Source organism: Jaculus jaculus, chromosome 1 (assembly GCF_020740685.1).
Source record: "Jaculus jaculus isolate mJacJac1 chromosome 1, mJacJac1.mat.Y.cur, whole genome shotgun sequence".
Classification (NCBI taxonomy): Eukaryota; Metazoa; Chordata; class Mammalia; order Rodentia; family Dipodidae; genus Jaculus; species Jaculus jaculus.
In genome coordinates this window covers 102,038,636-102,053,137 of record NC_059102.1, presented here as the reverse complement: position 1 = coordinate 102,053,137, position 14,502 = coordinate 102,038,636, and the positions used below count along the sequence as shown (strand labels likewise).

Here is a 14,502-nt window from a genome sequence, read left to right as displayed (position 1 = left end):
ATTTATCTATATCCTCTTGGATTTTGATTAGCCCTCCCTTTACTCAGTCTCTTCCCCTGACCTCACTTAGGCCTTTTTACCCCATTAATCTGTTCTTCTCCTTACACACATATACCAGTGTATTGAATCCCCCTGTCCCTTCCTTTCTGTTCCCTTTTTATCTCCTTTCTAGCTTACTGTCCTCTGGTACTGAATTTTCTTCCTACTCACAATGAAGTCCAGTCCTGTGTAGCTAGGATCCACATATGAGAGAGAACATGCAGTGTTGGGCTTTTAGGGCCTGGGTTACCTCACTTAGTATAATCCTTTCCAGATCCATCCATTTTCCTGCAAATTTCATAACTTTATTTTTCTTTACCGCTGAGAAGAACTCCATTATGTAAATGTGCCACATCTTCATTATCCGCTCATCAGTTGAAGGACTTCTGGTTCCATTTCCTAGCTTTTGTGAATAGAGCAACAATAAACATGGTTGAGCAAGTATCTCTAAGGAGACGAGTCCTTAGGATACATACGTAGGAGTGCTATAGCTGGGTCATATGGTAAATCTATTTTTAGCTGTCTCAGGAACCTCCACACTGATTTCCAGAGTATCTGGACCAGATTGAATTCCCACCAACAGTGTAAAAGGGTTTCTCTTTTTCTGCATCCTCACCAGCATTTGTAGTCATTTGTTTTCATGATGGTAGCCAATCTGACAGGAATGAGATAGAATCTCAGTGTAGTTTTAATCTCCATTTCCCCAATGATTAGGGATGTGGAACTTATTTTAGATGCTTATGTGCTATCTGTATTTCTTCTTTTGAGAACTATTTAGTTCATAGCCCACTTTTTAATTGGGTTGTTTGATTTATTATTTAATTTTTTGAGTTCTTTGTATATCCTAGATATTAATCCTCTATCAGATGTATAGCTGGCAGAGATATTCTCTCATTCTGTAGGTTGCCTCTTTGCTCTTTTTACAGTGTCTTCTGCCATACAAAAACTTTGTAATTTCATGAGGCCCCAGCGGTTAATCTGTGGTTTTATTGCTTGAGCAATTGGGGTTATATTCAGAAAGTCTTTGCTAAGACCACTATGTTGAAGGGTTTCCTCTACTTTTTCCTCTAGCAGTTTCAGAGTTTCAGGTCTGATACTAAGGTCTTTAATCCATTTGGACTAATTCTTGTGCATGGAGAGAGAGAAGAATCTATTTTCATCCTCCTAAAGATACATATCCAGTTTTCCCAGCACCATTTCCTGAAAAAGTTGTCTTTTCTCCAATGAGTATTTTTGGCATTTTTGTCAAAGATCAGATGGATATAGTTATCTGGACTTACATCTGGGTCCTCTGTTCTGTTCCATTGATCAGCATGTCTTGTTTTTGTGTTGGTACCATGCTGTTTTTGTTACTATGGCTCTGTAGTATAGGTTAAAATCAGGTATGGTGATACCATAAGCCTTATTTTTGTTGCTCAAAATTGTTTTAGATATTCTAGCTTTTTGTGCTTCCAAATGAATTTTTGGATTGCTTTTTCTATTTCTGTGAAGAATGCCTTGGAGTTTTGTTGGGGATTGCATTAAATGTGTAGATTGCTTTTGGTAAGGTTGCCATTTTCATAATATTGATTCTTCCAATCCAAGAACAAGGGATGTCTTTCCATTTCCTAGTGTCTTCTGAAATTTCTCACTTGAATGTTTTAAAAGTTTTCATTGTAGAGATCCTTCATTTCCTTAGTTAGGTTTACTTCACGTTACTTTTTCTTTTTTTGATGCAATTGTGAATGGGAGTAATTCTCTGATTTTATCCTCTGTGTGTTTGTTGTTAGCAGATAGGAAGGCTACTGATTTCTCTGTGTTTATTCTGTATCCTGCTACATGGCTATAGGTGTTAATCAGCCCTAACAGTTTATTTGCTGGTAGAGTCTTTAGGATTCTTTATGTATGTAATCATGTCATCTGCAAATAATGATAACTTAGTCTCTTCCTTTCCAATTTGTATCCCTTTTATGTACGTCGCTTGCTTTATTGCTATGGCTAAGACTTCTAGTACTATATTAAATAAAAGTAGGGACAGTAGGCACCCATGTCTTGTTCCTGATTTTAGTGGAAAAGCTTCCACTTTTTCTCCATTTAGTAATATGTTGGCTGTGGGCTTGTCATAAATAGCCTTTATTATGTTGAGATATGTTCCTTCTCTTCCCAGTCTCTGTAAGACTTTTATCATGAAGGGATGTTGGATTTTGTCAAATGTTTTTTCTGCATCTAATGAAATGATCATGTGATTTTTTTTCGGGGGGTCCTTCAGACCATTTATATAATGTATTACATATTTATCGATTTGCTTATGTTGTACCATCCTTGCATTTCTAGGATAAAGCCTACTTGGTCAGGATGAATATCTTTCTGACATACTTTTATATTCTGTTTGCCAATATTTTGTTGAGAATTTTTGCATCTATGTTCATGAGGGAAATAGGTCTGTAATTTTCTTTTTTGGTTCTATCTTTGCCTGGTTTTGGTAGTAGGATGATGCTGGCTTCGTAGAAGGAGTTTGGTAGGATTCCTTCTTTTTCTATTTTATGGAAAAGCTTAAAAAGCATTAGTGTTAGTTCTTCCCTGGAAGTTCTGGGAAAATTCACCAGTGAATCCATCTGGCCCTGGACTTTTTTTGGTTGGGAGATTTTTGATAACTGTTGGATCTCCACACTTGTTATAGCTCTATTTAAGTGCTTATTCTTATCTTGATTTAGTTTAGGTAGGTCATATAAATCAAGGAAATCATCCATTTCTTTCAGATTTTCAAACTTAGTGGAGTATGTCCCTATGATTTTTTGAATTTCTCTGCTATCTGTTGTGATGGTGCCTTTTTCATCTCTAATTTTATTAATTTGTGTCTCTTCTTTCTTTCTTTTGGTCAGATTTGCTAATGGTTTATTTGTCTTGTTTATTCTTTTAAAGAATCAACTCTGTTTCATTGATTTTTGGATTTTGTTTTTGGTTTTTCTTTCATTAATTTCTGCCCTAATCTTTATTAAATTTCTTTCCGTCTACTGATTTTTGGTTTGCTTTGTTCTTCTTTTTCCAAGGCTTTAAGGTGAAGCATTAAGTTTACTTGAGACCTTTCTTTTTTTTTTTTGGTTTTTCTATATAGGGTTTCACTCTAGCTCAGACTGACCTGAATTCACTATATAGTCTCAGGATGGCCTCAAACTCATGGCAATCCTCCTACCTCTGGCTCCCAAGTGCTGGGATTAAAGATGTGCGCCACCATGCCCGGCTCCAATTTTTTAATATAGGCACTTAAAGCTATAAATTTCCCTCTTAGGACTGCCTTAATTGTGTCCCAAAGGTTTTGGTATGTTGTGTTCTCATTATCATTTGACTGAATTTGTTTATTTCCTTCTTGATTTCTTCATTGCTCCATTCATCATTTAGTAGTGTATTGGCTAGTTTTCATGATTTTGTGTATGCTGTCTAGCTTTTCTTGCTATTGATTTGTAATTTGATCCTATTGTGATCAGATAGAATGCAAGGAATTATTTCAATTTACTGTATTTGTTAAGATTTGCTTTGTGTTTTTTTTTTTTTTAAGTTTCAGCAAGGTGTGGTGGCACATGCCTTTAATCCCAGCATTTTTTAAAAATTTTATTTATTTATTTATTTATTTGAGAGCGACAGACACAGAGAGAAAGACAGAGGGAGAGAGAGAGAATGGGCACGCCAGGGCTTCCAGCCTCTGCAAACGAACTCCATACGCGTGCGCCCCTTTGTGCATCTGGCTAACGTGGGACCTGGGGAACCGAGCTTTGAACTGGGGTCCTTAGGCTTCACAAGCAAGCGCTTAACCGCTAAGCCATCTATCCAGCCCTGCTTTGTGTTTTGTGTTCTAATATATGGTCTGTTTTAGAAAATGTTCCATGTTCTGTGTTCGGGCTGGAGAGATGGCTTGGTGGTTAAGCGCTTGCCTGTGAAGCCTAAGGACCCCGGTTTGAGGCTTGATTCCCAGGACCCACGTAGCCATATGCACAAGGATGCACACATGTCTGGAGTTTGTTTGCAGTGGCTGGATGCCCTGGTGCACCCATTCTTTCTCTCTCCATCTGCCTCTTTGTCTGTCTCTCTCAAATAAGTAAAAAATAAATGAAAAAAAAAATTAAAACAAAAAAAGAATGTTCCATGTGCTGCTGAAAAGAATGCGTGTTCTTCAGTATTTGGATGAAATGTCCTGTATATATCTGTTAGGTCCATTTGTTCTGTGGCCTCACTTAATCCAGATGCCTCTCTGTTAATTTTTTGCCAGGATGACCTGTCAGTTGATGAGAGTGGGTTGTTGAAGTCACCCACTACCACTGTGTTTGGTGTTATCTGTGACCTTATTTCTAATAACATTTGTTTGATGAATTTGGGAGCCCCCATATTAGGTGCATGTATGTTTAGGATTGTAATGTCCTCTTGTTGGAGTGTGTCTTTAATCAATATAAAGTGACCTTCCTTATCTTTCCTAACTAATGTTGAACTGTTGGATTGAAATCTGCCTTGTCAGATATTAGGATAGCACCCCCTGCTTGTTTTTGTAGGCCCATTTGCTTGAAACACTGTTTTCCAACCTTTCACCCTAAGATAGTGTCCATCCTTTGTAGAAAGGTGAGTTTCTTGGAGGCAACAAATTGAAGGATCCTGCTTTTTTTTCTTTTGGTTTTTCGAGGTAGGATCTCGCTCTAGGATTCTGACCTGGAATTCACTATGTAGTCTCAGGGTGGCCTTGAACTCACAGCAGTCCTCCTACCTCTGCCACCTGAGTGGTGAGATTAAAGGCATGCGCCATCACGCTTAACCCGGTCTGCAAACCTATGTCTTTTGGTTGAGGTATTGAGGCCGTTGATATTGAGTCATTATTGAAAGGTGTGTATTTTTTGCCTTTTTAAAAAAATTTCTTCTGGTTTTACCTTTGCTGTCTTGTATTAACTAGTACTTGAGTATGTGTTTTTTTTCCAGGTTCCTTATATGTGTGTTTTTCTTTCTCTTCAGCATAAAAAATCCTTTCAAGTATTTTCTGTAGAGCTTGGTTTTTGCCTTCAAATATTCCTTTAGCCTGCTTTTGTATGGAATGTCCTTGTTTCTCCATCTATTTGAATGGATAGTTTTCTTTTGTTTTAATTTTTATTTATTTATTTGAGAGTGACAGACACAGAGAGAAAGAGGCAGAGAGAGAAGGAGAGAGAATGGGCACGCCAGGGCTTCCAGCCACTGCAAATGAACTCCAGATGCGTGCGCCCCCTTGTGCATCTGGCTATGTGGGTCCTGGGGAGTCAAGCCTTGAACCAGGGTCCTTAGGCTTCATAGGCAAGTGCTTAACCGCTAAACCATCTCTCCAGCCCCTTGAATGGATAGTTTTGCAAGATACAGTAACCTTGGTTGACAATTGTTATCCTTTAGAACTTGGAATACATCATTCCAAGCCCTTCTGGGTTTTAAAGTTTGTGTTGAGTAATCTGGTGTGATCCTGATGGGCTTGCCTTTGTATGTGACTTGATTTTTCTCTCTAAGTGCTTTCAATATATTTTCTTTGGTTTGTATATTTTGTAATTTAATTATAATATTGCAAAGAAAGGTTCTTTCCAGGTTTTGTCTGTTTGTCGTTCTAAAGGATTCCTGTATCTCGATTGGCATCTTTTTCCCAATTTGGGGGAAGTTTTTTACTATGATTTTGTTGAAAACACCTACTATGCCTTTGGAGTGAAATTCTCCTTCTACTATACCCTGAATTCTTATGTTTGGTCTTTTCATAGTGTTCTGAATATCTTGAAATTCCCATTCATACTTTCCTATTAGTTTGTCTTTCTCGTTGTTGGACTGTATTAGATCTGCTACCTTGTCTTCTAGTTTAGATATTCTGTCCTCTCCTTCATCCATTCTACTGGTGAGATTTTCCTATATTTCTTTGACTGTGTTCTTCATTGCTAGTAATTCTGACTGTTTTTTCTTTATTATTTGTTTCCTCATTTATGTCTTCTATTGACCTCCTTATTTCATTAAATTGGTTTCCTTTGTCTTCTTTAATTTCTTTGATTTCCTCTGTGACTTCTTTGAACATATTTATAATCATTCTTTTGGAATCTTTCTCAGGCATTTCCTGTAAATCTGTCTCACTGGAGGTCATTTCTGATGCATTAATACTTTTTGGTGGATTTATATTGTCTTGACTTTTGCTGTTTCTTGTGTTATAATATATGTATTTTTGCATCTTGCATTAATTTAATGCTCGGATTTTCTAATTATCTGCAGTATTATTAGATGTGTCAGTCAATCTGTTGTTATATATCTTCAGGGTAGGAGCTTAAGGTGGTAGGTGTGGCTCTTAAGACGCTCAGAGTATCTACAAAAGTGACCCCAGATGTTGGGTTTGCCTATTATGAGAGTATTCAAGTAGGCTGATTGGAGCAAAATACAGGCGGATTCTAAAATTTAACTTAACAATGTACATATTCAATGTAAAACAGCACAGAGTAGTTATGCAGGAGTAGGTATTAATGACAACCAGATTCTCTAACAAAGTCATAGTCCCTTAGGATGTGTGTTGCCCCACACCCTTAATCCTGTCAACTAGAAAGCTAAGATTTCTGGTCTGTTGAGGGTTCCAAGTCAGCTTGTGACCAAGTGATACCCTTCCCTAATGAACAACGGAAGAGGAAACAAAGACACTATAAATCCGGAAGCAACAAATGACAAGCCCCAAATATGGCTTATTTAAGAATGGCAAATCCAACCATCCATTAGATTTAAAATATAATTTATACTGACATGGAAGGTACAGTTAGCACTTCTGATTCAAGTCTATATACCAGGCTTATTTGGCTGGTACTGACCTGGTGTAAACCTAGTTACCTTTTGGGATTGTTTTCATCTCAGTTATGCTGTGCTCCCACTTGAGTCCCTCTTTGCTGTGGTTCAGGCTCAGGTAGGCTGGCTGGGTTGCTGGATCGCTGCTCTGGTCACCTGTTCTGGGTACTGTGTAGGTGAGCTTCCTTCTCCAGGTGTCTGGTGCTTGTTGGTGCTTGAGCTGGCGGTGGGGGAGGGGAGGCTGTAGATGGTGGCTCTAGTTCTTCCTTTGGTCCATGTGATCCTCTTCTTCACTAGCCACTCCTCTGTTTTTCTCTGCACTCCTCCCTTCACATTTCTTGAGTTTGTGAGCAGGCTTGTGTGAGTGGGAAGTCTCCTCAGCTGGCCTTTTCCTGCAGCCCAGGCAGAGCCTTATGGCTATGGCGAAGTGGACCTGGTGCCGATGCTGCTGGAGCCGCTTCTGCATGGTTCTGTGGGCTGTGGATCTCTCCTACTTCTCTGCTGTAGTTGAATATTTCTTATACATATCACTTTTTAATAGAAAAGTGTATTTTGCTATTTTTTTTAATACATTGTTGTAAATCCCTCCTGATTTAGTCAGCTTTATTTGCTGGTAGAAAACACCTTACCAGGAACAGCTTTTGTGGGAGGAAAAGGTTTATTTTGGCTTACAGACTTGAGGGGAAGCTCTATGATGGCATGAGCCAAGGGAAGGTGGACTCATCACCTCCTGGCCAACATCAGGTGGACAACAGTAACAGGAGAGTTTGCCAAACACTGGCAAGGGGAAACTGGCACCCATAAGCCTGCCCTGAATAAGACACTGCCTCCAGGAGGCTCCAATTTCAGAATTGCCACCAGCTGGGTACCTAGCATTTCAAACACATAAATTTATGGGGGACACCTGAATCAAGCCATTACACCTCCAAACTTATATGTGTATGTAAAATAGACAGGTAGAAAGATACTAAATTTTTTGCCCCTCATCTAGTCATTCATTAGAGGTCAAAATAAAAGGAAGAATTTACTAGGTACCAGGTAATATAGAATAATTATATAAGAATAACTTACACAAACCCTTGTGGATGATAGGAGTTTAGATTACCAGGACAGGTTTTAAGTTAGAATGATGAAGTGTTTCTAGGTTATGTGTCATTTGGCTAAGAGTTTTTTGCTTTTTTTGGTTTGTTTTGTTTTTTGAGGTAGGGTTTCGCTCTAGCTCAGGCTGACCTGGAATTCATTATGTAGTCTCAGGTTGGCCTCGAACTTATGGCAGTCCTCCTACCTCTGCCTCCCTGTGTGCTGGGATTAAAGGTGTGCACCACCACGCCTGGCTTGACTAAAAGTTTTTTAAAGAATGAATCTTTGGAGCTAGGTAGATGGCTTAGTGGTTAAGGCACTTGCCTGTGAAGCCTAAGAATCTAGGTAGCACTCCCCAGTGCCCAAGAAAGTCAGATGTACAAGGGGATGCATGTATTTGGAGTTCATTTGCAGTGACTAGAGGCCCTGGCATGCCCATTCTCTCTTTCTGTCTGGCTCTCTCTCTTTTTCACTCAAAATAAGTAAAATAAAATAAAAAAGAATGAATCTTTGGCTCTGCAAATCTTTTAAAAGGTAGAAGCACATCTCTGGCTTTATTTTTTTTTTTTCCCTTTTAGCTTTTTGTGGGAGGGTCTTGCCATAGCCCAGGCTGATCTGGAATTCACTGTTGTTGCAGTCAAGTTTGCATTGCTGATAGAAATCGTCCAACCAAGAGCAGCTTGTGGCAAAAAGGTTTATTTTGTCTTACAGACTCGATGGGGAAGCTCCATGATGACAGGGAAAATGATGGCATGAGCAGAGAGGGTGGACATCACCCCCTGGCCAACATAAGGTGGACAACAGGAACAGGAGAGTGTGCCCAACACTGGCAAGGGGAAACTGGCAATAACACCCTTAAACCCACCTCCAACAATACACTCCCTCTCCAGAATATGTTAGTTCTCAAATCTCTTATCAGCTGGGAACCTAGTATTCAGAACACTTAGGTTTATGGGGACACCTGAATCAAACCACCAAATTCTATCCCCGGCCCCCCATAAACTGATAACTATACAGGACACAAAATGCAATATATTCAGTCTAACTTTTAAAAGTCCCCATAGTTTTTATCAATCCCAGTGATGTTCAAACATCCCCATAATCCAAGGTCTTTTAACTGAGCCCTAATAGCAAAATTCTCCCCAAAAGCCATAACGGCACAGAATAAATACACTGCAAAAGATGGCATTGGGCATAGCAAAGAAATATTCAACCAATACAAGAGTTAGAACAACCAGAGCAAACATCAAACTCTGTAGCTTTAAGTCCAACAACTCTAGCCAGTGACAACTCTCCAAGTCTGATAATTCTAACCAGCAACAAGTGTCTGGCATTCCCCGTTCTGCCCCTTCAGCTAGGTTACTCATGGTCCTGGGAAACTTCATCGGGGCTGGCAGCTTTCCTTAGCAGCCATCTCGTGGTCCTAACATCTCCACTGGGTCTCCACTGCAACCCATGGTTCATCCTCATGGTCCCATGGGGTCTCCATGCAGGCATCTAGCAAACCTGCTTCACTGCCCTTAGCCATTTCCAAAACACATGGCCATGTTGCAAACCCAATGATTCTCTCTTTCCTGCATTTCTTATACTCCACAATACCAGCTAGGGTGCCATTTTGTTAATCAAGGTGTGGGGGGGTGGTGGAATAAAGCAGATTTTGAAGAACAGGACACTACTTAAGCATTCAGGCCCCTCCAAAAAACTCTACATTCTTTCTGTTGCCCCAGTGCAGGTCCGCTGGCCCAATCTCAAAGGTTGTAATCTCTTAAACAACTTTTGGGTGAATGGGCAGTGGTTTAGGCCCAAAGATTTCATTTTTTTCTGTGCCATATCCCTCTGCTCACACCAGTCCATTTCTATGCAAAGCAATCCTATACAAGTTCTCAGGACACAGGCATAACAGCAAGCCTCTCATACAAACTGCTTCTAGCCCAGTCCAAGCAAAGCGCTTTCTCACCCTCATAAGCCAAACCTCATAGTCCATAGTTCTTACTGCATTCAGGTCTTTCATCTCTGACCACAATAGTCCATTAAGCTGTACTTATAGCACTGCAAGGCATCTGTTAGGCCAAGGTTTCAAATCCTTCCACATTCTTCTTGAAAATCAGCTCCAAAAGGCCAAAGCCACATAGTCATGTGTCTAGCAGCAATTCCACTCCTTGATACCACTTTACTGTTCCAGTCAGGTTTGCATTGCTGATGGAAATCACCCAACCAAGAGCAGCTTGTGGGAAAAAGAGGTTTATTTTGGCTTAGAGGCTTGGTGGGGAAGCTCCATGATGGCAGGGAAAACAATGGCATGAGCAGAGGGTGGACATCATCCCATGGCCAACATAAAGTGGACCATAGCAACAGGAGAGTGTACCAGACACTGGCAAGGGGAAACTGGCTGTAACACCCATAAGCCCACCTCCAACAATAACACTTGTCTCCTGGAGGTGTTAATTCCCAAATCTCCATCAGCTGGGAACCTAGCATTCAGAACGTATGTTTATGGGGGCCACCTGACTCAAACCACCACAACCATGTAATGTCAGGGGGCCCTTAAACTCTTGGCAGCCCTCCTGGCCTTTTTTTAAAATAATTATTTGCATGGTAGCACATGCCTTTAATCCCAGCACTTGGGAGGCAAAGGTAGGAAGATTGATGACCGACCACTCTGAGAATATAAAGTGAATTCCAGGTCATTCTGAGCTAGTGTGAGACCCTATCTCAAAACTAAATTGCGAGCTCACTTTTTTTTTTTTTTTTTCGAGTTAGTGTCTCACTCTAGTTTAGGATGGTCTTGAACTCATGGCAGTCCTCTACCTCTGCCTCCCGAGTGCTGAAATTAAAGGCCCAGTTGGCTCTCACACCTTTAATCACAACAATCAGGAAGCTGAGGTGGTAGGGTTGTTAGGAGTTTGAGGCCAGTCTGGACTACAGAGTGAATTTTAGGTCAGCCTGGGCTGAAGTGAGGCCATGCCTCAAACAAACAAATAAACACCTAAATTGATTTACTTATTCCTTGTTTAACTGGGTACTTTCCTCTCTGAATGTTTTGTTTGTTCTTTATTTTAAATAAGCACATTCATATTTTTCTGTTTCTTCCAACTGATGCCACCTCCTTTTCTTTTCAGGCATACCCAGATGGAAGTAGTAAAGAGAAAAGAAGAGCAGCAATTGCCCAGGCATTAGCTGGGGAAGTCAGTGTGGTGCCTCCATCTCGTCTCATGGCATTGCTGGGACAGGTAATTAAATGACGGTAGAACTGCAATTACCCTTAACTCCTGGCATTATTTCCTGCATATAAGTTACCTGTCTAAGCTGAAGAAGCAAGACTGCTGAAAAACTGCAGCCTAACTACAAAGCTGATTTTTATCAGCTGCTGTGCCTTGCCACCCTTCCTCTTTCTTGGAAGAAGCAATTTAGTCATTCAGAGCATAAGTTCTAGTGTCATTTAGAAATTGGGTTATCATAGAATTTGTCCTCCTGTCTTGATATCTTTGAGAGTACTGTTGATCACCATACCTGTGCAATGAATAGGTTATGGAGTTGGAATTGTGCCAACTTATATTTCCCAGTACCCACATAAAGCCAGGTGAACAAAATGGCACATGCATCTGGAGGTCATTTGGAGTGGCAAGAGCCCCTGGTGTGCCCATAAGCTCTCATTTTTTTTCTCATTTTTTTGCACCACCATGCCTGACAAGATACACACATTTCTTTGTTGAGGCAAACCTGGTTTTTCGAGGTATGATTTCACTCTAGCCCAAGCTGACCTGAACTCACTATATAGTCTCACGGTGGCCTTGAACTCATGGTGATTCTTCTATCTCTGCCTCTCAAGTGTTGGGGTTAAAGGCATGCATAACCACACCCAACTGAGAATATAAAATTTATGTACAGTATAATTACTCATAGAGCCATTAAATTCATCATATAAGGGTTGTAAAATATTAAAAGGAATTATATAAAACATTGACAAAAATAAAGTGTTGATAGTGGCTGTTTGTAAGGTGAAATTTCTATTTCTGAATTTTGTTCATAATAAAAGAGATATACCTATAAGGAAAATAGGGTGGGGTAGATAGACTTTTGGCTTTCAGAGTCTTCTGTGAGAACCCTCTGTTTTTGGAGACAAAGAAGTATAGATTGTGTTGTATTTGATGCCAAAGATGTTGACAACTGGAAAGCTTAGTTTCCTCTGAACCTCATTGCTTCAGGCTTGGTTTTGTCTGAGTCATCGTGATCAGTTAACAAGCAACTGAACAGATTACTATACTTTCATTTTTCATAGGCTCTGAAGTGGCAGCAACATCAGGGATTGCTTCCTCCTGGTATGACCATAGATTTGTTCCGAGGCAAAGCAGCTGTCAAAGATGTGGAAGAAGAAAAGTTTCCTACACAACTAAGCAGGCATATTAAGGTAGGCTCCTTTAGACATTCAACGGTTGATAACCATATCTTCAGACTCATGGGCTTAGCTAGGTCCTGTGGCAGAAGCTTGGGTACAGGGAGAACTCTAGTTCTGACATCACTCAGAGTTCTGTTAGTGTTCAGTGGGGTGCTGCTGTGGCCTGGCAGTGGCATAGCTCAGATGTCTAACCAAATGGGTACATATTTGACATCCAGCTCATCTTCTGTTGCACTTTCTCACAAGAAGCCTACATTTACAAGAGTGGTTAACTCTTGACAAGCCTAGGGATAACTGAACCTTTTTTTTTTTTCTTTCAAAGCAGGGTCTTGCTTTCCAGCTCAGGCTAACCTGGAATTGACTATGTAGTCTCAGACTCACAGTGATCCACCTATCTCTGCCTCCGAGTGCTAGGATTAAAGGCATGTGCCACCATGCCCAGCTTGTGTTAAGGTTTTTGTTTTTGCCTGTTGTGCCTCAGGCACAGTGCCAGTCATAGTTTATAAAGCTGGCTTATGCGATATTTGAGGAAAATGATTTTACTTTACTGTGTGTGTGTGTATGCACATGTGCATATGTATGCTGGGGATTAGACACATAGTACTACTAAGCTATATCTTCAGATATTTTTAATTTTATCTGCAGTCTTTACCAGGAAAAAGCACAATCAAGTAATTTCTACAATTCCCAGAATTACAAGTATGTTTGCTACTTTAGCATCCCTTTGTATTACAGGTTTCTAAGTTTGTACTGTACTTGAATTCATGGATTTAACTATGTTTTCTATTCCTTAACTCTTTGAAGCATTCCTATTCCCATCTGTCTTATGCCCTGTAGTTTTCCCATTATTAGAGCAGATTAGAGTAAATGATTAGAATGCACGTAATAAGGAAACAGTTTGTCAAGTTTAATTGGTCCTAGTTTTTGGTTTTTATTTTATTTTTTTCTTTTAAACTTTTAAAAAAAAATTTTATTAGCATTTTCCATGATTATAAAAAAATATCCCATGGCAATTCCCTCTCCCCCACACACTTTTTTTTGGCATTTAAAATTTATCATTTATTGTTTTTGTAATAAACAGGTTATACTCTTAGACACCCTCATCCCCACCCCAATTCTGCTAAGGATTTTCTTTGGTGGGGCTATTGGTATTCATTGTGGGGACCAAAAGGCCTTAGTCAGTTTCTGGGGGAGGGGGGATACAGCGCCTCAGGCTATTTCTACCCACCCTAAGGTTCTTAGAGTCTTTCCACCCCCTCTTCTGAAATGTGCCCTGAGCCTTGGCAGGTCATAACCTTCCACTCCTTGTTCAAACAGGCTCACGGTCATCAAAATATTTTCTGTCTGGGCTGGAGAGATGGATTAGTGGTTAAAGTATTTGCCTGCAAAGCCAAAGGATCCCAGTTCAACTCTCCAGGATCCACATAAGCCAGATGCACAAGGGGAAACATGCATCTGCAGTTCGTTTGCAGTGGCTAGAGACCATGGCATACCCATTCTCTTTCTCTCTCTCTCTCTCAAATAAAAATATATATACATTAAAAAATACTTTCTGTCCAACTTCAAAAGTCCCCGTTGTCTTTAACAGTTCCTACTCTGTTCATATTGTTTCAAATTCTAAGACTCAATCTCTTTTTTTTTTCTTTTTTTTTAAATTTTTATTAGCATTTTCCATGATTATAAAAAAATCCCATGGTAATTCCCTCCCCCCACACTTTCCCCTTTGAAATTCTGTTCTCCATCATATTTCCTCCCTATCACAATCATTGTACTTACATATATACACACACACACTTTTGTTTTTTAATTTTTTGTTTGTGAGAGAGAGAAAGAAAAAAAGAATGGGCATGCCAGGGCCTTTCAGCCTCTGTGAATGAACTGCAGATGTGTGTGCCCCCTTGTGTACATATGCAACATTGCACACTTGTGTCACTTTTGTGTCTGGCTTGGACATTTGAACATGAGTGTTCACCCCCACCCCCACCCCCGAGGTAGGGTCTCACTCTGGTCCAATCTGACCTGGAATTCACTGTGTAGTCTCAGGGTGGCCTTGAACTCACGGCGGTCCTCCTACCTCTGCTTCCAGAGTGCTGTGATTATAGGCGTGTGCCACAATGCCTGGCTGAACATGAGTTCTTACACTTCATAGGCAAATGCCTTAACCACTAGGTCATTTCACCAGCCTGGCTTATGTCTTTTAAATC

The 14,502-nt window shown here is 40.1% G+C and overlaps 1 protein-coding gene across 1 annotated transcript in view; it reads left to right on the top strand.

Annotated features, from left to right (window-relative positions):
- Window positions 1-14,502, top strand: part of Smu1 (SMU1 DNA replication regulator and spliceosomal factor) — a 39,649-nt gene that overhangs the window by 12,423 nt on the left and 12,724 nt on the right. Inside the window, exons 4-5 of the mRNA XM_045142087.1 lie at window positions 11,022-11,132; window positions 12,182-12,310. Of these exons, the coding sequence (XP_044998022.1) occupies window positions 11,022-11,132; window positions 12,182-12,310 (240 nt within the window). The remainder of the gene's footprint in view (window positions 1-11,021; window positions 11,133-12,181; window positions 12,311-14,502) is intronic.